The 25,867-nt window shown below is 38.4% G+C and overlaps 2 protein-coding genes across 2 annotated transcripts; both read left to right on the top strand.

Annotated features, from left to right (window-relative positions):
* Positions 1-1,964: 1,964 nt before the first annotated feature.
* Positions 1,965-2,904, top strand: LOC115589844 (butyrophilin-like protein 10; the record flags this gene model as incomplete). Its single annotated transcript, XM_030431029.1, has 3 exons — positions 1,965-2,107; positions 2,193-2,534; positions 2,630-2,904. Coding segments are annotated over exons 1-3 (711 nt in total), but the record flags the coding sequence as incomplete, so codon positions are not given.
* Positions 2,905-11,974: 9,070 nt separating this feature from the next.
* Positions 11,975-17,966, top strand: LOC115589814 (rho-associated protein kinase 1-like). Its single transcript, XM_030430975.1, has 7 exons — positions 11,975-12,054; positions 12,227-12,297; positions 12,564-12,697; positions 14,113-14,173; positions 14,314-14,516; positions 16,279-16,384; positions 17,067-17,966. Exons 2-7 carry the CDS (start codon positions 12,249-12,251, stop codon positions 17,501-17,503), a joined length of 990 nt encoding a protein of 329 aa, XP_030286835.1. The 5' UTR covers positions 11,975-12,054; positions 12,227-12,248; the 3' UTR covers positions 17,504-17,966.
* The last annotated feature ends 7,901 nt before the right edge of the window (positions 17,967-25,867 follow it).

Genomic DNA, 25,867 nt, shown 5'->3' with positions numbered 1-25,867 from the left:
ATGAGCGATACAAAAAAGCCTGATCACAGCCTGAAGCAACAGTGGTGCTGCAAATATGACAAGAGGAGGCTGATTTTAATTTCTGACAGCTCTACATTGAGCTGCTTTTAAATATGAAGCTTTAGAGCAACAACAACTGTTGTGTTATACTGTGTTTTAGATTGTTTTCATATATTTCACTGATCACAATTATACAATGCCAGTGTGTGTTTTATTGAAAGCGAGGCTGGTGTGCGTATGAAAATAGGTTACAGTGGGTTTTTTAGGTGCTGTAGCTACAAGCAAATCTCATGTTGTCTCTGTACAAAGACCTTTTTAAATGTGAGAAAACAGAGTAGACTACTCAAGATTTGCGTTTGGGCAACACATAACAGGCGAAACGATCAATTTATTCATGGCCACATTAAGTTAAATTATCTGTCCTGCTGCGAGCGCACAACTTCTTTCAGTGGTGACTGACTGTATATAAAAGTAAATAGGCTATAGCCTAATAAATGACCTCCTGACGCGAGTCGGATCAACAGCTGAGCAGCGTATCTCCTCAGCTGAACATCTGTAGGCGGAGACGCTCAGAGAGAAAGTAAACAGCAGCGGGTCAGCGCGATCTCTCCCTCCGCACAAATGCTCCGTTCTGATCCAGCTCCACTGGACTTTCAAAGTAAAGGTGACGCCAGCTGTAAATGAGTTAAATAGTGAAACAGCTGCGCTTTTATAGCCGATTTTATGATTAAACTCTGAACAGAACCTGGTCGGGACCAGGTTATGAGCTAAGCATAAGTTACCATGGTGATCTAGCCGGGTTAAAAGAGAGCCACCTTTGTAATACAGGGAAGCCTGGCTTCTGTCTGTATTAAGTGTTTTTTGTATTTCCAGCCCAGGAACATCTTGTGCGCCGCCGACACTGTTGGTACTGAGTCTGACTGCCGCCGTACGGTTTGTCGGTTGAGTCGAATGGCACATGACCAGAGAGAGCCAATCACAAGCGTCAGTTTTGGCAGGAGGATGTTGATATGAAAATAACTAAAAACAAACATGAATCCAGGGGGGCGAAAAACTATTTGATAAATCCGAGCTTTTGCGGCGATTTTTCAAATGTAACTTAAGTTGTAATCATTGAAATTTCCAAAAGCAACTGTAATTTAATTACATATTTTCTCCCAGTAATGTAACGGATTACAGTTACGTACATTTTGTAATTAAATTACGTAACGTCGTTACATGTAATTCGTTACTCCCCAACACTGTTCATATAAGACGTCTTCCAGCTTTGACTTGTTTCATATATGTTGTGTTTGTGCGTTATATATTACCAGTGTTGGAATGTAACTGCTGTACATGGACTCAACTTGAGTATTTCCGTTTTCTGCAACTTTGATTCTAGTAAACAAAACCCCTCCCCCAAAAAATAGCCTCATATCTTTCTTTTGAGACTGTTACATGTATTGCCAAGAAAATAACTTTTATTACGTTGCCTTTCAAGTTTACCAAAGTCATATTTTAACACAATGTCTTTAACTCGATTGTGACAACTCGAGGATATTAAATGGCACTTACTGTATGCAAATTAATTATTTACAGGAAAAACCGTTAGTGTTTACCTGCGAACAATATCTCTATGTGTGTGAGTGTCAGCGACACAGCGATTAAGACTGACTTTTGATCTTTTCATTGTTGAACTGGTGAAAATGGTGAGAAAATGTTCTTCAATTTAATGATCAGCTGCAGTTCAGCAGAAGCCAGTCAGAAGTCTCAAAGAAACCAGTGGCTATCTATTAATACTGATTGGTAGAGTGCAAACTGTTATTAATCATGTTGTAATCATTTTCAATACATTTGGATGTAATTATTATGGTACTTTGATGGTAATTTTAAAGAATTGTTGAATATTTAGTTTATTACCACCTGAAATGTATTATATTTCCTTACATGAATTAATTTTAGTGATTATTTTGGGGGATTTATCTTTACTACTTTCATATCATGAGTCCTTATTGATTTTCCCAGAATTCCAAGATGCTTTGCTTGAATCATGGACTGTTCAGTTCCATCAGAGGTTCTGTGTTGCAGCACGTGGTGATCCTCCTTCTGCTGGCCTTCTCTTTTAGAGGTAACTTACAGCCAAACACCAGCACCATATGAGTCCAGTATAAAGTTCTGAGTGCAGCTTTTTAAATGTGTTCTGTGTGTTCCAGGCCAGGCTCAGAGGGTTCCACCACCTCTAAGAATGGTGACATTAGTTGGTGAAGACGTGGTGTTGCCGTGCCGCCTGGAACCTCCCCTGGATGCTGTTTCAAAGAGCGTGGAGTGGGCGAGACCTGACCTGGATCCCAGATTTGTCCATGTGTGGCATGAAGGTCGAGACGTCCTGGTGAACCAAAACCCGTCTTACAGAGGAAGAACATCAGTGTCCATCAACAAACTGAGGCAGGGAGACCTTTCACTGCTTCTGTCTGCAGTGAAACTCTCTGATCATGGACTTTACAGATGCTACTTTCCCCAAAAAAGTAAAGAATCCACTGTTGAGCTTGTTGTTGGTGAGTCAGCATGTGATTCTTTTTGTCCATAATGCTCCTTCATCATGTTTAAAGCCACCATGTGTAGAATTTCTTCTCCTCTCTTCCATCATCAGGTTCTGTCTCCACACCTGTCATATCAACGACTAAATACAACAGCAGTTTTATAGATTCACAGTGTGAGTCTACAGGCTGGTATCCAGAACCTGAGGTGTTCTGGCTGGACGGTGAGGGAAACCTCCTCTCTGCTGGACCTACAGAGACAGTCAGAGGTCCTGATGACCTCTATACTGTCAGCAGCAGAGTGACTGTGGAGAAGAGACACAGCAACAGCTTCACCTGTAGAGTCCAACAGAACCACATCAACCAGATCACAGAGACAAATATTCAGATTTCAGGTGTTTTTCTCTCTAATATCCTTTTTGTTTCTTCTTCCAACAGCTGATGTCTGGTTGTATATAACCACTGTTCTGTTGTGTTTCTTATCATTCCAGGTGTCAGCCTCGAGGCCACATCTTGTTCTGCTCATGTTGCTGTTCTAGTGGTTTTTGTGCTCCTTGTTATTGTTGCAGCAGTCTGTGTTGGGTGGAAATGGAGACAAATCCAAACCAAAGGTGAGTTTAACTGATGTGATGTGAACAACTGGCCACAAGATGTTACTGGTGGCTAGTTTATATAAATAAGGCTTCAGACAATTATGTTTGTCAAGGAAAAATCAATAAAGAGGCTAAGATTTGACAAAGTTTAGTACACATCAGTGACTTGACGCGGTGAGTCTTGTGTCAGGAGCGAGTGTTGGTTCCAGTCCACCTTGAAACTGCAGACAGGATCTGATCAGAAATCAGATCCTATTACAAGATGTCACTGATGGTTATTTTTTAATATGATATAAATTAAGGCTCAATTTCATGTGAAATAGATATTCAAAAGGATAAGTCAGTATAGTTGGTAAAATATTACACTAAGTTTGGTGATCCTGTTACAGATAGTATATAACTTTGTAATAAAGACTGTAAAATATTCTAAATGTTCCTATTGTGTCTCTGTGGTGTTCACTCTGACACCTTCTCTCTACAAAATGCATCAGCAGAACAAGTCTGAACTGAATCTGACACTGTTTCCTGTTTTTATCACCACACAGAAAGAAAGAAACAACAAGAGGATCCAACTGAAAGAGAGCAGCTCATCTCAGAGAGAACTGAGGATTTGAGGAAGGAAATGGTAAAACTTAAAGAAGAGTTAAAGGAGAAAGATGAGACGTTGAAGAAGAAAGAGGAGACGTTGATGAAGAATAAGGAGGAACAGAAAGACTTTGAGCAGGAGGTTTACAGTAAACTGACTGAACAAAGTGAGGAACTGCAAAAGCAGAGAGAGAAACTGAGACAACAACAGACGGACATGGAGACAAACATTACAGTTATTGAGAAAGAGATGCAGTCAGTGGAGAAGATGGCAGAAGGTGAACGATTCCACAAAATGAAAGAAATCACATTAACTGCCAAAACTCAGCTGATCAAGAGAAAACAAGAAGATTTAAATCTTCTCCTACAAACACAGACAATACTGAACAAAACACATGAATTGTTAAAGAAGATCCCAGACAGGAAGAAGGAGGAAGCACAAGAAGAAAGTCAGTGATCAGCTGCAGCAGATTCAGAGGAAACTCATTATTACACTGTCACTGAAGTCTCAGTTTTTTCTGGTTTTAAGATTTAAGATGTGTTTATTTCAGTAATGGGACAAACAGTAAACATATGTGCATTTGTCCGATGTCATTATGGGAATGAAAATAATGTAATTATTGTCAATAAGAAAGATCAAAACTGCAACTATTTTCTACAAAATATTATTGAATTATTACTTTATATTTTGTAAAGGCTTTCAGTCATGACTATGTTTTAATTTTGCTGGGTTTTTAAAATTAATTTTGGCTTTAGATTGACTTTTGTTTTTTGTGATTATTGTGACCAAAGCTGACAGAAATGGAGTCTTTATGTACTTCCTTGTTCGTTTATGCACAGAAATAACAGTGAGTCAGTCTTTGTCAATGGAATTCTTGCTCTCAGGCTCACGTCAACATTTCTGAAACAAGAAGAACGAAAAGAAAATCACACAAGAAAATCAGAAGTGAGAAAAAGAGAACATGTGGTGCACATATATATCTGCTGGTAAAATAAACATCTGTATCCTGTGACGTGTACAGAAATACAGTATTTATATCCTAGCAGATTTATATCTGTTGTATGTTTCACACTTGCTGTCATCTGCTTTGAAAGTGTTGTGGTCAACACTGAAGGGAACTGAACACTCAAAGGCAGGCAGGTGAAACAGAAGGTGAGCTTTAATAACAACAGCTGATGTCCAACATGCAGACAATCCCATAATACAAACAACAGAACTGACTGAAGCACAAACCAGAAACTCAGAGAGGAATCAAACACACACGGAGCATCTCAGAGATAAAACTGATGACCTGACACAGACAGAGAGAAGGACTGACACTTACATAAACAGGTGGCTGATCAGATACAGGTGGAACCAATCAGGACAAAGCTAATCTATGACAGCTCCATGCTGCTGGACATTTGTAGTGAAGCAGTTTGTTCTGACACTTTCACACAAGTGGTTTGTGATGAAAGCTTCAGCAGCTGTTGTGTAGCATGAAAACCAGAGAACGTGAGTGTTGTTGTGTGTGGGCGAGCTGAAACAAACCCACAGCTTGTTTTCACAGAGCTGCAGAGACGCTGTGGTCAGAGTTCACACGGTCAGTCAGTCAGTCAGTCAGTGTGAACAGACTATAACACAGATAATAATGAACAAACAGAAATAAACATGACCAGCAAGAGACTGTGTGCTTTACTGAGACCTGAAATATCTTTACTGCTGTTCACCTCATCTCATGATATGCAGCGGTCACAGCACTGATCACAGATCAGGACTCATACAAATACCATAACTACATCAGTATTCAAAGTACAGCCATGTTTTCCATACACTCAAGCCTAGACATGCTGAAGTAGTTTTACTGGTTAATCTGTAATGAAAGCACTCACAAAATAAAGAAACCTCCTATTACAAAACAATAACATCACTTGTTATATTTCACAGATGACTCCAAGCACCTACTAAACTTCCTCCATCTGTGATCAATTTATTTCAATTCCATACAGCTAAAACAAAGATAATATACAACGACCTTCACTCACTGTTCAACGACCCCTCTACTCATTTCTGAATTTGTACACCATGATTTCTTTCTTTACGGTGGCCAATGAGCTTAATTTGACAACTAATGCACATAATTAAAGGGAAAGTTCGTTTTTTGAAGTGGGGTCATATAAAGTACATATCTATAGTCGATCTGTTTCCTACCGTAATCACCGATCAGCGCAGCCTCAGTTTGGAGAAGTAGAGAGCCGCTCCAGCCCAGACGCTCAGCTTTGTACTGCAGTGAACGGGGTCCAGCAAAAAAGCGAAATTAACCACCTAAAACAAGGCTCAATTAAAATGTTTTATATCAGTTCAAGTGTACGTCGTATAGGTAAAATTCACACTGCTTTACATCGCCGTCAGACCGTGCTTTCTTTTGGCACTACATTTTCTCAACCGCAGAACCCCCCTATCCCTACGCATGTGCGCTAATGCGGAAGGATACGGCAAGTTAAGTTTCGTTTTATCGCAAGTAAACACGCTGTGAATTTTACCTATACAACGTACACTTGAACTGATGTGAAAAAATTTAGGTGAGCCTTGTTTTAGGTGGTTAATTTCTCTTTTTCTCTGAACCCCGTTCACTGCAGTACAAAGCTGAGCGTCTGGGCTGGAGCGGCTCTCTACTTCTCCAAACTGAGGCTGCGCTGATCGGTGATTACAGTAGGAAACAGATCGACTATAGATATGTACTTTATATGACCCCACTTCAAAAAACCCAAACTATCCCTTTAAGGAAACATGCTCACCCCCTTCTACATCTCAACTGGGTTGACGCACCCCCAAAAAAACACAACAAAAAAAATGCAACAAAGCTTTGTTTTAACGCCATATAAAGACTTCATATATATATTTAATCATGCGCAAATAACCAGAACACGCATGACAATAACAACATCAACAAAGTTTCAATATAATGCAACAAAGTTACACACAAGCTTCCACTTTTAAGAGGATGAGTGACAGACTCAGGCTCAGTAACAGAAAGCACGATTTTGACAAAAAATTTATATTTTCAGCTGCGTAAAAGAAAAATTGCAGCAATATTAAATGACCGTGGAGCCAACATCAACATTATCATAACACAACGAGGATGTGTGAGTATTCCCAGTAGGCCTATATTTGTAGCAGTAATATCAATACCGACAACTACTTACCCATATTAATGTGACGGGTTGGCTTGCATCTTGGCACAAAGCTCTCCGAAGTTTGGCGCAATGGAAGACAGTTTAAGCCTCAAATCCTTCTCAGCAGCATCCATCTTTGCCCATGTTTAGTTTTAACTGCTGCCATAGCAGAGGAACCAGCCTCGCAGAGATAAGTTGCGGCGAAGGGCATCAAAACTCTCAAGGCTTGCTTTGCCAGGACTGTGTATGATGTCAGTGACTCGGTCCAAAAATCCACAAGTGGCTTTCGTTTGAACTGCAGCTGCCGGGCTCCATCAGATGACAGCTCCATCAGCTGCTCCTGCTCGTGAGATGACAGCTGTGGGACGGGCAGGGAAACTTCAAATGGACTGCGAATCCAAGCGCGAGAGGTGTCCTGCTCGGCGAGTTGGTTGAGGTGCTCAATTATGAGACTTTTCACATGCTCACCCAGGTTCATGTCATTTTCCCCAAGAACTCGTGAAGCGTTGGGAAACACAGGTGTGTGTTCCCACTCACTCAACTCGCCCAGAACTGTAGCTTCTTGATCATTGCCTCAATCCTGCCTCTTGTGTGTTGAACACAGTTACTCTGACTCCCTGCAGACTTAGATTGAGTTCATTCAGAGCTGAGAAGATGTCCGCTAGATAGGCGAGCATCTTCAGAAAATCTTCGTCATGCAGACTGGAGGCCAAATGTAATGGATTCTCCTCAAAAAACTGCTGCAGTTCGTGCCGGAGTTCAAAGAGCCTTGTCAGCACTTTGCCTCGGGACAGCCAACACACCTCTGTGTGCAGCAGCAGTGATTTGTGTTCGCTGCCCATCTCATTATACAACAGTGTGAATATTCTTGAATTTAGCGGGCGAGCTTTGATGAAGTTCACCAGTTTGACTGCATCGTTCAGCACTGCAAGTAGATCAGCTGGCATGTTTTTGGCTGTGAGGGCCTCTCTGTGAGCACTGCAGTGTAACCAGCTGATGGATGGACAGACTCTCCTAATATGAGCTATAAGCCCTGTGTGTTTCCCTGTCATTGATTTTGCCCCGTCTGTGCAAATTCCCACACAGCGCTCCCATTCGATCCCATTGGTTTTCATAAAAACGTCCATTGAATTGAAGATTTCCTCTCCTGTTGTTCTGGTAGCAAGAGGCCGACAGAACAAAAAATCTTCTTGTACCGTTCCTTCAAAAAGGTAACGGACATACACAAGAAGATTGGCCAGATTTGCAACATCTTGCAGAGAGTAAAACTCACTTTTCTTCACACGGCTGACTAGTGTAGCCAGGATATCTTCAGAGATGGCATCAATGCAGCGCTACACAGTGTTATTGGACACAGGAATCATGTCCTCCTTCTCTCCAATCATACACTCCACCATCTCTTTGGCCGCTGGCAAACACATGTCTTCGGCAACTGTGTGCGGCAGCCCCTTCCTCCCTACTCTGTAACTGAGCAGATATGAAGCCTGTAATGCGTCTTTCGTAGACCCAACGCATGAATGAAACTGCATTTGTTTTTGGCTTTTCTGCAACTCCTCCAACTTTGTTTTAAATAATGTAAGGGGCTTTTGACTTATATTGCCATGTTCCGTGTGCAGGTGACAACGGAGATAAGAAGGCTTCAGACAGCTGTTAGCTAGAACCTCACTGCACACCACGCACTGAGGCTTTGGGCAATCTGTGTCGCCGATCCACAGACCCACATAATTTCCATCATATTTCCTTTTTTTTTCCCCGTCTGGTGTTCCCCCTCATCACCTCTTTTTTGCCATCTCCTTCCCTCCTCTTCGGTTTCCTCCGGCGCATCATTTCCTGACTCCCGCTCATTTTCTTCTCCCGGATCCGTTCCTATTCTCTCCGTCTCTGTTGCCTCCAAATCCTCACTCTCTTGGTCCCTCTCCTCCTTCATGACTAACAACTTTGTCATGAGACGTCCCACTTGACAGTTTCCCTGATTTCAGCCAGTTAAGCATATTTGAAAGAATGAATGAAACAACTTGGCGTGCATATATCCAAGCCTACAGTGAGTAGAAGAAGACAGCGGCTGTCTTCTTCTACGTTTCTATCAAAAACTAATAAATTATATTTTTTGATTTAAAATAAAAGGGATTACAAAGGAAATGTTCATTGTTCATGTTTTTTATTGTAAACCTATGGAAAAAGGTTTACAATACACTTATAAAACAACACTGTAATATTTGTACACCGGACCACCATTACATTTTTCAGCTCGCGCACCCCTGAGGGAAGCACCACACTTTGGGAATCCCTGAGATAGAACAACCCTTCAAGAGCCTCATAAATCATCAGCTGACATCGGTGGTGTTTACGGCCAGACATTTTTAACTTGTGAATACAACATGAATAGTAGAATCCTGCTGGTTAGTGTATTCTTTTGTCCACAGGTGCAGAATAGGACACACCTGTGCGTCCTCTCTCATGGCTCCTCTGGCCGGCCTCGTCTCTTCATGAGTGTTTTAGGAGCTGCAGCATCCTTCAACATGTCTCCCTGGTAGCACAGGCAGGAGGGCAGAGGAGAGAGGAGAGAAGAGGCATAACACAGAGACATTAAAAGCCCAATTAACTGATTTTATTCTCACTGCTGATGTATCTACTAATATATTTTTTACCTCTGAGTTTCCCAGAGTCTCGTTTTCTCAACACCAATAGCAGCAAAGCCACACAAAAAACTGTGCTGACAGTCTTTACGAGGAAGTAGAGGAGAACAGGAAGCTGATCGGAACAAAAGGGAACAGTCCTTCTGTGATGCTCTGGAATACAGTGCCGTTGTTAATGTCCCAACTTTCTATCATTTGATTCACAGAACTGTGTTGACTGTGTCGGTCTTTGTGTTGACAAAGTGACCTGATTTCACTCAGGTTACCTCTGAAAGCCCTCGCAGTAAAAAGAGATGTGCTCGTACTCAAAGAAACTGAAGTCTGGTAGGAACGACACGAGGAAAAACTCCGTCTGACACCAACAACAAAGACGGAGACGTTAAAGAAATGTTCTCTGGCAACATTTCATCCTAGTGACCGAACTTCAGTAGATCATGATCCACAAATATATTACATGGTCAAAAGTATGTGAACAGTTAGGTATTACTACCATAGATGTCCTGAAAACCAAAACCATGGTTATAGCTACAACAGCTCTCACTCGTGTGGTTTCAGTCTTTCCACCAGACTCTGGAACGTGTCTGCAGGTATTTGCCTCTATTTAGACACAAAGTCAGACTTGTCCACACAGTTTCAGCCATCTTTTCTCTCTTCCTCCCAGACACAGTCACATTTTAACAGGTAAATGTAGTTCAATGCTGCCCTCTGTTGAAAATTAAGCATTATTACACATATCAAACACGATTCTTTCCTCTATATTGCCGAAACAATAAAGAAGAAACCCATTGCTGCTATATAACTATAGATCACCTACCAAGGACACTTTACAGCCAAGTTCAAAGTACCATGAAGTTAAAAATTAAACATGTAGAACGGAACAATTGTTCTGTAATTAAAGAATATCAGTTCAGTGTACTCACATTATGACCAGAGTCTGCACACACATCCTCACGCTCCATTAAAATATCATTGCATGACTTTTCTAATTTGTTTTTTGCTTTTCTTTTGTGAACTTTTCTTTATTAAAAAGTCTAACAGTATTTCGAAGATATGGGAATTATTCATTTGACCATTACTCAATAACAATAAATCTATCTGAACAGCTCTGTTAATGCAAAGATCCAGTGCAGAGTGCCAAACAAGGTCGGATTACAAAACAGTCAAATAGTTAGATAACTATATGATAAACATTAAAAAGAGCAAAGATTTAGAATTCCATGATTGGTTGAAGCATTGGCACGAAACAAGTCGTTATTAGTCATAATCAATATGCTTGATGTGTGATTGTGATTGTGATTGTGAGATAAAAGTGAAGTGAGCTGCATGCAACATTGTTCCTGCAGTGTGAAATCTACACATGCATGTCGATCCAAGCTGCAGTGAAAAGGATATACAGAGTGTGACCAGAGCTTATCTGTTGACAGGCTGCCAGAACATTTAAGGACTTTTATGGACATCCATCTGGCAGCTCGTGGACTTTAAAATTCAAATCTTTCATTAGTCTATCTGTGCAGATTTCATTAAACCGTTTGAAAAAATTCTGTGTTCTCAACTGCAGCTACAATCTTCTTTCATCAAAGTTGTTTAGTAGTTAAATGTGATATCATACTGATAAAACAATTCACAAAAAGGAGTTAATCATATTTTTATTATGTGTTGATATGCAAGTAAATGATGACTATTAATGAGACAGAGAAGTCATGTTAGTGTATCAGTTTGAAAAGTCACATTGAGACTAAAAGTTTTTTTTTAAACAGAGACCTGAGCACTTACAAGAAATGTCAATGTCATGATTGGGTCAAAGGAAAAATTTCAAGGAATATTTTTTCTCCTGTTTCTTTTACAATCTAAATGATATTGATCGAAATAATATTAATTCTGCCATGGTGCAGTTAGAAGAGATTTCATGGGGTTAACTCTGCCTTTATTTTAAACATGATTATTAATATGTAGATGTGAAAATCATTCATAGTGTGATTGAATCTAGTCACGTGTTTTATGATTCCAGATGTTTTCTTCATGGTCCCGTTCAGATCTGCGTCTCACAACTTTGTTCTCCGTCAGGTAGGTCAGTGCAATGGTTAAGGAATCCTTGTTTTTGTACAAAATAACTGAAGTTAAAAAACAAAAAACAAAACAAAACCTACAGTGCTTTACAGTAAAACGCTGAGGTGAGTAATATGTACATGTGTACAAGTCACAATGAAGTTATCTATACTGTGAAGTTAAATGTCAAATTATAAAATCAAGAAATACATAAAACAAGGACACACCCTGTTTTTGATCACGCACCATCACAAGTAAAAATGTTAAATCCGTCCTTAAAGTGACAGGGAGCAAATAGAGAGAAGATAAACTAGAGTAATGTGTGATGGACAGTTTGTTTTATTAAAAGTCTTCACATACAGTGTGTTAAAGCTACAGCATGCGGGCGGGAAAATCAGAAAGAGAACACACCTTAGTGATCACAGATGAACAGGATCAGAGTACGAATTATCGTTGGAGGACTTTGATCAGCAGGTTACTGCATGCTTCTCTGACAGGAGGCCACTTTGACACAAACTGCAGGTGCGTACGCTTTTCAATAATTCAGTTATATTAAACTGCTTATTCTATTCCGGCTGTGCAACATACAGCTCTGCTACATATAAAGCAGTCATGCCTGGATTTCAGCGTAACTGTTTTGTTCATATGAAGTGACTCTGAAAGCCGTGCTGTTTGCTGACTCTGTCTCATCCAGTCCTACCTCCTGTGTCATCATCATGCGTTACATCTTACTGGCGGCTCTTGTCATCTTTCCCACGTGGAAATGTAAGTATCTTCTTTTTTATCTTTTATTTATCTTTTATTTAGTAGAATAAAAGTAGTACAGTAGCTGCTCTTGATGATCATACAAGATGCAAAAATAAATGTAGGCTTACAGAACTGTTTGTAGAAAGATATCTGGTTGTATTGTTCTGTTCTTATTGGAATTATAGGTGAAAGAGTTGCTACTATGGTTTTATCTCTGGCCATATAATGATTCACTGGTTCAAGTTTTGCTTATATCCCTGCTGTGCTTTTGTGATTCCGAAAAGATGAGAACATGGACCAGGACACGATGAAGTCACAGGACAAAGAGAAAGAATCAGAAAAAGCACTGACTACTTTGACAGAACAGATGCAGGACAATCAGAACTTGACAGTGCAACTCCAGCCACAATTTCAAAAGGTAAGACTGAATGTTTCACAGACTAAGGCAGAAACTGAAACAAGGAAAGATAATATAACTTTGCAATGAACTTTTTGTAGATTTCCAATATAAATGTGACTTATTATATGTCAAAACCAACAGCAGTTCATTGCAGGATGAGAGACAGTTGCATATTGATGTAATTCTTCTTGAATAAAAAACTGCATAAAGAAAGAAAACTGGTCAAGCAACTTTATCTTAAAATAAACATGAAGGCTTGAATCCCACTGAGGACCTGTGCTGCATGTCATTGTCGTTTCCTGCCATCTTGCCTCTGTCTATGTTCTATAAAGGCGTTGTGCAAAAAAAACATAATTGGAATTGGTTGTCTTGAATATACTAGCCTAAACATGAAACAACATCAAAGTGTAAATATTAAAGAACTTTCTCTTATTCTCCTCAGTTAATTCTGTAATTTCAGACATCTGTCTTTCCTTTCCGCTATAGCAACAGTTAATGAGGAATAACACCAGCTTAAGAAAGGTGCACATTTCTAGTGTTATTCATAAAAAATGTATGTGACACATTGCTGCTGCAAACATCTTGCAGGACTGACAAACTCACTACAGTCAAAGTACTTTGCATCATGACATTGGTTTTAGTTTTTGTGCATATTTCCTATCATATTTGTGTTCCGTATAGTGAATTCAACATAATAATGTCAATTAGAGCATGAGTTGGCAAGTTATTCTGGAAGCATTTTTTGTTATATATGTAGTAAATCTCTCAGCATACTGAGAACACTCAATAAATCAAACACTCTTGAGTAATACAATCAAAAGTCTGTGGATGTTGTAGGCCTCTAATAAGCCCATCCAAGCAGCCTCCTCACCTGTCGTCCAGCAGCTAAGAACAGAGTCACTCCAGCAGCAACGTGATTGATCAGTAGAACAAAACACACACCTACAGATGTAGGAAATACCTGTCACGCTGTAGCACTTTGAGACTGAGGTACGTGACGGGTATTTTGCTTGTGTTTATGTGATCGCGACAATTAACAGTTATCAAATGATGTCTTTATCATAGCTGTTAACACATATTTCCCAGCTGACCAGCGACAGCTACAGGGTTGTCTGTGTCAGTGTGGTCAAGCAGTGCACATATGTCTTTTGGAGGAAGGGCTCAGATGTAGACCTGATGGGAGGGGAAATATTTTAGGTTTGATATTTCAAACTTCTAAACTGCGCTTGATGGTGTCTACAATCTTACAAACCCCTAATTTGACAAATCTGAGGATTGAAGAATTTAACTACTTGGAAAAAGATAATAAATATTCAATTGTACTATTTAAAATTATTTAAGTTGCTTTAAAAGATTTATAGAGGACAAAAAAATCCCAGTTGTTTTGTTTTTTTCTTTCTGGGAATTACAGCTGGTTTATTTCATTTTTTTAGAATTCAACAAAGCAGAACCAGAAGGACCAGATAGACGACACCATGGATGACATTATTGAAAGTAATGTTTCCCAGGAAATGTTTCTTCATCTGTCCTACAGCAAATGACTCAAGCCATATGTATTGGAACTACATGTGAAATGGTTTACATGTTGTTCAAAGTAAACTGACATTTGTGTCTGTTGTGTTTCTCCACAAAAGAAGAGAAAGAAGAGTTGGTGAAGAAAAACACACAGCTTCAAAAGGAGCTGCTGAACAAAGACAAACACTGGGAAGATAAGGTTACCATATTGATGGAGGAGAAGACTGAACTGGAGAACCAGAGAGATTCACTGAAACAGAGACTGGATGAATTGGAGAAGGAGAAGGAAATCAACAAGCAAAAGCTTCAGGCAGTAGAGAAGGTAATAACGGTGAGAGAGATGACATTAGACACATCAGAGAAATTATTAAACACTTTGGAACTGGACCAGACAAAGAAAGATAGCATGGGCGAGGCTAGCACCCCTAAAACTTGGAGTAAGAAATGTTGTTATTTTAAAATTTGTGTGCGTCTTAAACAAGGTTAAATTATTTCCAAAACATAATCCGTAGTTTGTGGTTTAAAATGCATATGTTAAAGAAGAAAATGAGAACAACCCCGCTTAGCAAATGGTATCATTCCTCTTCTCATGCACTGCTTCTCTGTAGCTGCACCGCTCTGCAGCCTGACCATCATCCAGCGTGAGACACAAGTTGTAGTGTTGTAAATCAACTAACTCACTGAAAGCAGAGCTCCACCAAAGAGCCTGCAATCGTTGCAGAAGGTTATCTGATGTGTCAGTGTTTCCCCAATATGCTTTCTGCTGCTGGATTTTCAGTGCTGCCACAATAAATAAATAAGCATGATTTCTGTAGGTTTAATATCACAGGCGAATGGGGAATTGAAGTTGCACACAGTGAAAGCACTACACCCTAAGTTATCTTTAAATCGATTACTGTCATTACTGCTATTGTATTATTTCTACAAGTTACTGTTTAAGTTGAGAGACTGAAATCCTCGTCATCAAAGGCTTCAACAGGCGACACCTCAAACCGGGGTGAAGTTAGTTTGAGACTGCATATTCGGTGGATATTCGCTCGGGTCCAGCTGAGACTTTACTGAGGTTCACCCAGTGTCAGCAGCAGGAGGATGGTCAGCTCACCTCCCAGAGCCTCGCTGAATCACTGGAGACTGATTTAGGGACCGTCATTAAATTACTTAGCATGAATATATTCATACAAAATAATTGCAGTTTTTTCAGTATATGCCATGTCACTGTGACCCAGTGACTCCAGCAGCAGATTGCATTAGTAAACTGGACAAATGAGACACACCTATTGTTATTGTACTTAAGTGCTTCCTCTATTTTATATGAATATTAATATGCAGACATTTTGATTTTATTCATGTGACCCAATGACTTCTGAAACAGAAAAAAAAAAATCCATAAAAAATGTATAATATTAAAAGAAAATAATGGTAAACTAAACTGTTCTGTCAAATGGTAAACAGCAACTTCTACACTATTTTGTCTCATGTCTTAGATTCTGATTCTGAAATTCTGAAAATGATTGTTTTTCTTTTCCTCAAAAATCTCACCAGTAGTCACCATTTAAAGGTTGTCAAATTTTTCATTCGGGACCCCCCAAGTGTTTTTCGGTTACCGACTCAGAGCACTGCTTCTACAAAAAACATCCATGGGAAACACTGTGTTCTAAGAATTTTAGACATGTGGGGTGAACTATTTTTGTCTTAGCTGAAGTCGACAACAGTACAAAATAAATGTAAAGAGAGACATAGTGGAGCCGTATGTTTTCCTGCCAACCACACCTATGGAAAAGTGTTAAGCTAAAGTAAAAAAGGAAAAAAAAATCTGGATTTTGGAGTTATGTTAAAATGATAAAGTTATTTTTCAATAGACATATTTTTTGTTTTTGGAAGAAAACAGGGTGGGTGGTGGCAGTGGGGCTCATTGGGTGCTCAGCACCCCTAAAGCTCTGAACCTAGAATCGCCCCTGATAGACAGCCACTGAACACTGAGTGATTGATGAAGCCAATAGAGATATCACTTTTATCAAACCTTTTTTTATTTTCATGGAATTACATTTTGTCTACATTTTGTTTTTGTTTTTTCCATTTTACAGAATAACACAATGCAGAACCAGAAGGACAGACTGTTCTTTAATCCTGCTTTCACAGCCCTCAACCTTGACACAGTATTCTTCATTCTGCTCATACACACTTGTGGAGGTAACTCAAACACTCTGTTGTTATTTAGAAACCTCCTGTATTAATACATAATATATAACCCATGATTATAGGTTGACTCATGAGACTTATAGATAACAAGGACGATTTTTGCAGTTGTGAAGCTCCATCTATAGCATCATTTTGTATTGTGGTTTCCAGAAAGTGTAATTTTATAACAACTGCCTAAAAATCAAAGCACATTTCTCCGTAAGAGATGAGACTGTTTATCACTGAAAAGTTGTTACCACTAAATTTTGATCTGTCTTTTCATTTCAGCTGGTTTGGTTCAATCAATTTCCACACTGTCTCAACACATGTGGTCAATTGGTGTCTTGGCTGAATTGGCTTTTAGTTTTATTCTTTATGTTTATGCCACATATAAATGGAAACATAAGTCCCACTTCTGTCAATTTCAGTGATATGCAGCATGATTCATTCTTGGTAAAATTAATACTAACCCAGGTTTCATCATTTCAAATACCATGGACACCTTGTTGAAACTGATGTTTCAATACTAAATAGCTTTTGTCTTATTTTGAAATGTATACATAAGCTACAGCTTGTTGATGGTTACATTAAGAGCATGTTTCAGTATAAAGCACCAACCCAGTGTTAAGCTTGATAATATTATTAACATTCTGTTTAGTTTAATGACCATGAATAATTGTCTTCTCTTATTCAGCTTCACAACATTCCTCTAAAAAAGAAGGAAAAAAACAGGACTCGAATGAGATAAAGGCCAAACCTCAACACCTAGAGAAGACAAAAATCATCTTGTTTTTATACCTCTGGAGGCTTCTGGAGAACCACAGGGAGCTGTTCAAACTGCAGCTGGAAGACGTGGAGAGAGAGAGGGAGGACAACAAGGAGAAGATCCAGTCAGTGGAGAAGTTAATAACAGAGAGTGAGAGAGAAAAGGCAACTGAGAAAACAGAAGAAATCCTCAGAGAAAAACAGAACCTCTTGAGTGCTCAGTGGAAATTGGAGTGGAGAAAGGAAGAACTTGAGAAGCTGCAGCTGAACACAGAGAAAGTGCTGCAGAGGGAAGAGGCAGACGGTCTTCTGACCAGGATGACCGAGAGGAAGGAGAATTTAGAGAAGAAAGTGGAAGGAACGTGAGGAATATTCCCGCGGGCAAGAACAACTTTCAATTTGAACTTTACCTTGTACTGTTTTAGTGATAAATATTCTGTAAAAATGAATATATACCGTGTACAAATAGTTGATAATAAGTAATAAAAAAAAGGGTTTTACATGCAGGGGTTTGTTATAATTCCAACCACACTTTGAACGTAACACTGGGGGTGATTTTTAACTTTCTAGGCGACAAACATTTATGTAGTTTTGGCTAGCTGAGGGTTAACAGGCAAGCTGTAACCATAGTAACAACTTTTATGTCAGCATAACATAAACTCAGTGCTTCAGTTTACATTAACTTTGTTGGGCTTGAGGTTGGTTTGGACGTAAGAAACACCTACCCCTTTTTATTTTTACTCTGAGTTTGTTTATTTTCAATGTATTTTCAGTTTTCTGCTGCTGTTTTGTTTGGTTTAGTTAAAAGGTAACTCTTGGTTAGGCTTAGTGGACACAATGTTAACCACAAGTGAGTAAAGGATAACTCCTCTCTTGTGCATATGTTTTCAATCTTTCTATGATATTAAACATCCCATTTATATATACACATATATATAAATATTACTTGTTACTTGATATGTTACTAATAATTGCACATTTCTTTCAGTCTGTGTTATTTTAGTAACTGAACATTACATACAGTTTCTTGTATCTAAATAAACAGACGGCAATTGCAACCTGAATAAGGTCCTTCTATGTGAAATGTTATTTCAAGATTATAATATTCTATAGCTTACCGTCCCACTGTGAGATGGTGTGATCTACAGTGAGATAGACAGGTCATTTTGTTAATTTAGTAATCTATTATGTTATATTACTGGTAATCATTTACTTTACTGATAGTACTGTGCATAGAGTTAAACAGCAGCTGTTCACACAGTTAGGGTGAAAGTGAAAGGAACTTGATATCTGACTGATATGAGTCTCAGATTAAATATTAACCGTATTCACCTGATTGGAGACAAAAGTCTGTCTGTAAAATCTTACATAAAGTTAAATTTTCTTTTTGAGTTCTGTTTTACTGTAAGTAAGCTTCAAAAATTCTTCTACAACAATTCGTTCATTTAAATGTATAAAGAGATAAAGAGAACGCTGAACAAGTTAAACACAGGTGAAGAGTTTACAGACGGACTTTGATCAGGCACATCATTTATGTTTAGGTGAGCTGATTCATTGATGCATTCATATCAGGTAGGTGAGCTTCGAGAAATTCAATTCTCGTTCATTAGATTTTTGTTTCAATGCAGATTTGTATTAAGATGCCTGTATTTTGTAAAGGATTATTCACTATCATCTATTGGTGGAGTTTTGATGAATTGAGCACCAACTGTTCATCTGTGCTATTTATCGCTCAAACCCTATCAGAGATTTAGCCCGACGCTGAATGTCAACAAACCATCCAGTTTTTACAGAAATGTAAGAGGGATCATTTATCACTGTGACTGAACAAGGCATTACTTACATTCATTCCTATTACAAGTTTTAGAACACCAAAGAGCGGGTAATATTCATAGACCAAGCTGTATGTTGTGTGGTGACTTCATTAGCTCACTGTACTTAAGAACAGTTTTTCATGTATGCGCACTTGTACTAACATTTAATATCTTCCATTATATTCAAAAGGAAAATATTGTACTGGTTAATTGGCCTTAGTTATATGACAGCTTTAGCCACATTTCATTAGTAATATCAAATGTTTATGCAAATTAAACAGTTATTGAATATAACACTAAATGTTACTCTGCAAAGTGTAATTAATTATGACACTTAAATTTACTTTGCAATAGTTACTGAAGATCACACAAAATGTTGATTTGCAGTAGTAGAATTTAATATTACACTAAATGTTACTTTGCATGAGTATAATTGGATATAACACTCAGAGTTACATAGTATTAGTGTAAATCTTTCTCTGCATTACCTAATGGATATTTAATATTACTTTACATTTGCATAAGGATTTACAAAAACATAAAATTACGTTATAAAAGTATTTGTAAAAAGACAGAATTATTAAATAGTCTAACTTGCTTCACCTTGAGCAGTTGAAAGATTATACATTGATAAATCAATACCAAAAGTCTAATTATATACCATGTAATTAGAGATTATTCACGCAAGCTATTTCTCTGCAAAATGAGATGTTTTGGAAATATTTAAATAATAATAGCTTTTTATTCACATTTGTCTAATGGAGTAAAAAAAAAATAATACAGAGCTGGGGAGGTGGATAGTAGTCTGTGAATAAAAACTTACCATTTCTGAGATCAACGTCCAACATGTACATGAAAAAATATAAACATTTTAATTGCGTGATCTTTATTTAAACCTACAATGGCCCAGACTGTGTGACATCATAGTAAAATCAGACAATATTTCTGTTACTGTAATGGAGTTTTCTACACTGGGTATGGTTTTAATACTTTCTCCATCACTATGTGATTACAAACAAAATTCACTATATATGTCATTAGTTAATTACTGAATGTTTGACAAGGTATGCTATTATTTAAATATGATTTATTTATTGAGTTTTCAACAAAAAGAACAGACACAGATCCATCTGAGTGAGTAAGATACAACAGTCCATTGAATGGGGTGGGGTAGGTATGTTATTATTAAAGTGATTAATGAAAAACATTTAAAAACAGATTTTTTCCTCCCTTTCTGTTTTCTAGAACTTCAAGATGAGGAGGAGAAGAATGACCTATACCTCGTTGAGTCTTATTCTTTGTGTAATGCTCCTAGTCTTGTATGAAGGTAAATCTTTTATCAGTGAGTCAGTCGAGTTAAATACTTGAAACATGATTATCATCACTCGTGTCACTAATGACATAACTTATTTTCTTCAGTTCTCATATCTATCTAAATACAAATCCAAGAAATGTTTTTCATTTCCTCACCCACTTAAGCCAGCTAATAAAATGCTATGAATAGACAAAACAAAAGCAAATATGTAAATAAATACATTAGTCAATCTTTTGTCCTTCTTTTTTTTTTTTAATGCTGCAGTGAAAGAACACAACCAAATAATAAATGACAGCGGTCATAAAACACAAAAAATACAGATAACACTAAATAAATGAATTTCAAAATGAATGTTTCATTGGATGTGTGTCACATCTTTCCTCAGGTTCATCAAGACCCTTAAAGTCTAGTGACAATGCAGAGGAGCAAGGTGAGGCACAGTGACATGCCATGTTCATAAGCTTTTCATGACAGACAACAATAATTTTGTGCAGAAGTTCTGATTGTAAGATTTAAGAACCTGCGTCATTCCAGGCTCGGCTCATGGCGCTCAAACATCTCTCAGAATCGAGACATCAGGTGGTAAAGACAAAGGCAAGTACTTAAAGTGAAACTCTCGCCAAAATGCAACCTAGGCTTTTTTTTTGTGAATGTATATGAGTCAAACCTTCGTGTAAAAGCATAATGACTCCAGAGTGCGACCTACGGAGAGTAATGGTGGGCCTCCTACCTGTTAGGTCGCACTCGGGGATCAACACTTTTTGTCTGCCATGACGGCGGCGCGCCGGAGATTCTACTGCTAACGTGAGTCGTCCAAAAATGCTCTTTTTAGTAAACTCTGTGCACACAAACAATGTTCTCAATGCACGTGTTCATGTGTAGAGACCCTGGTGATACTACGAGCAAAGTTTCATGTTGTGTCGAGCCTTCTTAGTGTTTAAAAATAGAGATTTTGGTGTTATTGTAAAATTAGCTTGCCCAAAAACGAAACAACGGCAAATCTTAAAAGTGTCTCTTTCATCGTAATTATGCTTTTACATGAAGGTTTGACTCATATACATTCACAAAAAAGCCCAGGTTGCTTTTTGGCGAGAGTTTAAAAAAGTAAATAAATCTTTTTTTTTTAAATGCTGCTGTGACAAATCACAACCACGGTCAGACAACACAACAAAATACAGATAACACTAAATAGATTAATTTCAAAATGAATGTTTCATTGGATGTGTGTCACATCTTTCCTCAGGTTCACCAACACCCTTAAAGTCTAGTGAAAATGCAGAGGAGCAAGGTGAGTCACAGTGACATGACATGTTCATAAGCTTCTCATGAAAGCCAACAATAATTTTGTGCAGAAGTTCTGATTGCAAGATTTAAGAACCTGTGTCGTTCCAGGCCAGGCTCAGTGTGCTCAACCACCTCTGAGAATGGTGACATTAGTTGGTGAAGACGTGGTGTTGCCGTGCAGCCTGGAACCTCCCCTGGATGCTGTTTCAAAGAGCGTGGAGTGGGCGAGACCTGACCTGGAGCCCAGATTTGTCCATGTGTGGCATGATGGCCAAGACCACATGGTGAACCAAAACCCGTCTTACAAAGGAAGAACATCAGTGTCCATCGACAAACTGAGGCAGGGAGACCTTTCACTGCTTCTGTCTGCAGTGAAACTCTCTGATTATGGACTTTACAGATGCTACTTTCCCTCACAAAACAAAACATTTTCTGTTGAACTTATTGTTGGTGAGTAAGCATATGTACATGGTGCATATTTTGTATGATGCTCCTACATTACTTTTTGGCTTTTATCCCCCCTAACATGGCTGGATAATGTCCTGATGTCTTACTATAGCAGATTGACATAACAATCTTTTACAATTACAATTTATTCAAAAAAAAATTTTGAGAAATGTATGTCTGTATGTATTTCATTTCCCACACTTTAGACAGCTAGAAATTTTTTAAATGCTGTAGTGCCAAAATGCACCAAGGCTTTTTTTGTGAATGTATATGAATCAATTCTTTGTGTAAAAGCATAGTGACTCCCGAGTGCAACTTAACAGGAAGGAGGGTAATGGTGGACCTCCTACACAGTGGACAGACAACACAACACAATACAATACAGATAACACCAAGTAAATGAATTTCAAAGTGAACGTTTCATTGGATGTGTGTCACATCTTTCCTCAGGTTCATCAACACACTTAAAGTCAAGTTACAATGCAGAGGAGTCACATTGACATGATAATGAAACACATGTTAACATCACCATAACTTCATAATTTAAGTTATATTCAGAATTTCTGATGATGAGAAAAACTTCTTCCTGTGGTTTCTTTTTTTCTAAATAGCATTATACTGAAAATATTTCTTAATTATCTTTTGAAATTGTTTTTTAATGGCCTTTCTTTTTTTATCATTTCAGCTGGTATCTTTTCCATCACACCTCCATCGTCTTACTCTGTCATTGTTGCCATTGTTAGTGGCATGGCTGCTGGACTGCTGATCGCCGTTGTCTTTATTTTCTGGGAATGGAGAAAAACTCAAATCAGTAAGTAAAAAAAAAAAAATGTTTTGATATTTTAAGTCAATATGTCAATACTATCCACGTTAATACAAATAATATGTAAATCCTCAGAAATGTTTCTATTATTTTCCAATAGTGTTGGCGTACATTTTCTCAGCAAAAAAGAAGGATTCATTTGACAAAAAGGATCAGCTCCGGAAACAATCCATGAAGATACAAGAAGAACTCAGCGCATGGGGGGACGTTTTGTCTCCGTTGATGGAACTGAAGACCGGAGTTGTGAAACAGAGAGAGAAATTGAGACTGCAGCTAGAAGAAATAGAGAATGAAAGAGAGGAAAACAAGACGAAGATTCAATCCGTGGAGAAGGAAATAGCAGAGAGTGAGAAGGAAAAGGCAACTGACAGAACAGAGGGCTACCTGAGAGAAAAGCAAAGCCTTTTAAATACTCAGTGGAAACTGGAGAAAGGAAAAGAAGAGGTGGAGAAGCAGCAGCTGAACATGGATAAGCTGCTGCAGAAAACAGACAGTATGAATGTGACAGTGACAGACAGGAAGAGGAAAGTAGAGAACCAAATGGAAGTGATTAAGTCGTCCCTGGGAGAGTTAGAGAGTGATGACGAAAACACTCACCTGGTGTAGTAAGAAAGTTCAGTCTGTTGAACTGGTTATAAACAAAGAGTCAGTTTAACCATCATTAATGATTATATATGAATAAATACATGATGAATGAATAAATAAATAAATAAATAAATACTGTGTAAGCTGCAACTTATCAATTAATTAATAAATGGCTGATAAAGCATTTCATGGTATAACAGAAAGGACCTCTTTACTATTGTTTGATTGCATTTAGTAAAGATTCTCATATATATAAATATTTTATAAGCTGCAAATAAAAACGGTTATAATGAGTAAAAAATTGACTTAAAGGTCCCATATTATACTGTTTTTCATCAATGTCACACAGCTGTCAGAGGTCCAACAACTCTGTATTCAATATGTATTGCCCCAAACACATCCGTGGTCCTGAACTCCAACTGTCTAAAAGTCGCTCTGCTGAGCTGTATTCAGAGCACTCTGTTTCTGTGCCTGCACCTTTAAATGCTAATGAGCTCCGTCTGTCAACGCCTACTTGGGGAGCCTTGCCTGCTACGTCACTCTCAGGGAGGGGAAGCCCCTTATGCTAACGGTAGCATGCGCTAATGTTTACAGTGGATGTAACACTATGGCTCGCAGAGATTTTTTTCGTTCAACCGAACCAGTTTGACCAAGAATCGGACTCAGAGGGAGAGGCTCCGGAAGAAGTACAGACTCTGCTGCTGCAGCAGGACGTTTCAGAATGGTTAGTGTGTCTAATAATGTTAGTTTGTTTGTATGTGTTGTATGGTGTACGGCAGTTATTACCGTGTAGCTGATGGCTAACAGCTAGCGAAAGCTGTTTTTGTCCTCAACGCAGTCTCTAAACTCTTGGACACTGTTCGCATCGTCTCTGTCTCCAGTCTGCACGTTTCCAGACTTTCTACTGTGACAACCAAGCTCCATCGTAATATTATTAACATCAAACTCGCTTCAAACGCCATTGCACAGCGGACCGAAATGGAGCTAACTATTTACCCAGTTTATAGCTGACTTCCCCGTACTCGTCCTGTAAATACTATCAAACCGCGAAGACACTTATCGATGGCTCGGGTGCAGTTGCTGGGTCCAGTATGGTTGGGACTGATCCTTTTACGAGGGTCAGTGTAGAGGCAAAGCCAGCTTTGTACTGACCCTCGTTACTGAAGCAGTCCGATGTGAAGTGGTGAGCACACACATACAGCACTTTGGGAACTGATGTGGGTACATTCCCAAATAAAATCCATCAATTGAGTCCTCAAGACCCCCGATGAGGGAGGTTTAAAAGACTCTGGTGCTCGTTAGTGCAGCCAACGACAGAGCAACCACTTCTTCCCGGTCGTACATTTGGTATTTTCTAACCGAGCGGAAAAAAATGGCGCCGTTTAGATAATTCCTTCGGGTGTGGCAAACCTTCACCTGGGGCGGTGCCACCAACCTAGGGGGACGCGTCTAATCTGTTGGTGACGTCACCGACAGACTTTCTTCAACTGGCCTGTATAAGCACACATTTTCTAAAGGCGGAGAAAGCAAAAAAGGGAGAGGATGAACTTTTTTCATACCAGGGGGGATTGTAGACAGGCCGGGGATGCATATTATTGATAGAAAACCGCTCTAAGGTGTATTTTGCATAATATGGGACCTTTAAAGCAACTATTTGTAATAATCAGTTGTCACTCTATGCTAATGACATTCAGTATTTGTTAATTCTTAATAAATCTGTCTCACAGGTAATTACTCATTTTTATACATCTAGTTGATCATTAATGTCTTTAATGTCTCTAGAACTGACAGGAGCATGTTTTAAGACTGTTGTAACCAAACACAACATAGATGCTAGCTTACTCTTCATCATCGTATGTGATGCTGACTGCTGGGTGTTGTGCTGTTGGGTAGGTTGTTGGTTTCAGATACAAGAAGCAGAATTATGTAAATATATCAATTATATTCATTATGTAAGATTATACTTGTATGCAGTCATTTAACAATTGACTGCGTGCAACATTTTCATTTGTAAGGTATCATTTAGATTTTAGTGTGTTTGTTATTGTTTGATTTAAATGTTTTGTTATGTTGTATTTTGCATGTCTTTTTTTTTGTTAAATATATTGTAATATTATGATTTACTTCATTCCTCTGTACAACTGATAAATGAGTGTGATTAACTACATATCTTGATTATGATGTCTGTCCTAAATTATCTTTCCATCAGAATAAAAGCAGCAAATTGCACTGAGGTTAATATTTTTACATTTTATTAATACAACAACCAATAGCAAACCTAAATGACACAAGTGCAGTTGAGCCTATGTAAAATGAATGTGTAACTATTTAATTTCTGGAATAAACATGTCTGTCCTCGTCATTGAGATCAAAATAAAGAGATTCCAGTAAATGTGTCTTGGACCATGTTTTCAAGTGTGTGTATACATTAAGACGTTGATTGTGCATATACACTGAGACCT

Source organism: Sparus aurata, chromosome 10 (genome assembly GCF_900880675.1).
Source record: "Sparus aurata chromosome 10, fSpaAur1.1, whole genome shotgun sequence".
Taxonomy (NCBI): domain Eukaryota; kingdom Metazoa; phylum Chordata; class Actinopteri; order Spariformes; family Sparidae; genus Sparus; species Sparus aurata.
The sequence above is the reverse complement of the archived record's forward strand: the minus strand, read 5'-3'. Positions and strand labels throughout refer to the sequence as shown.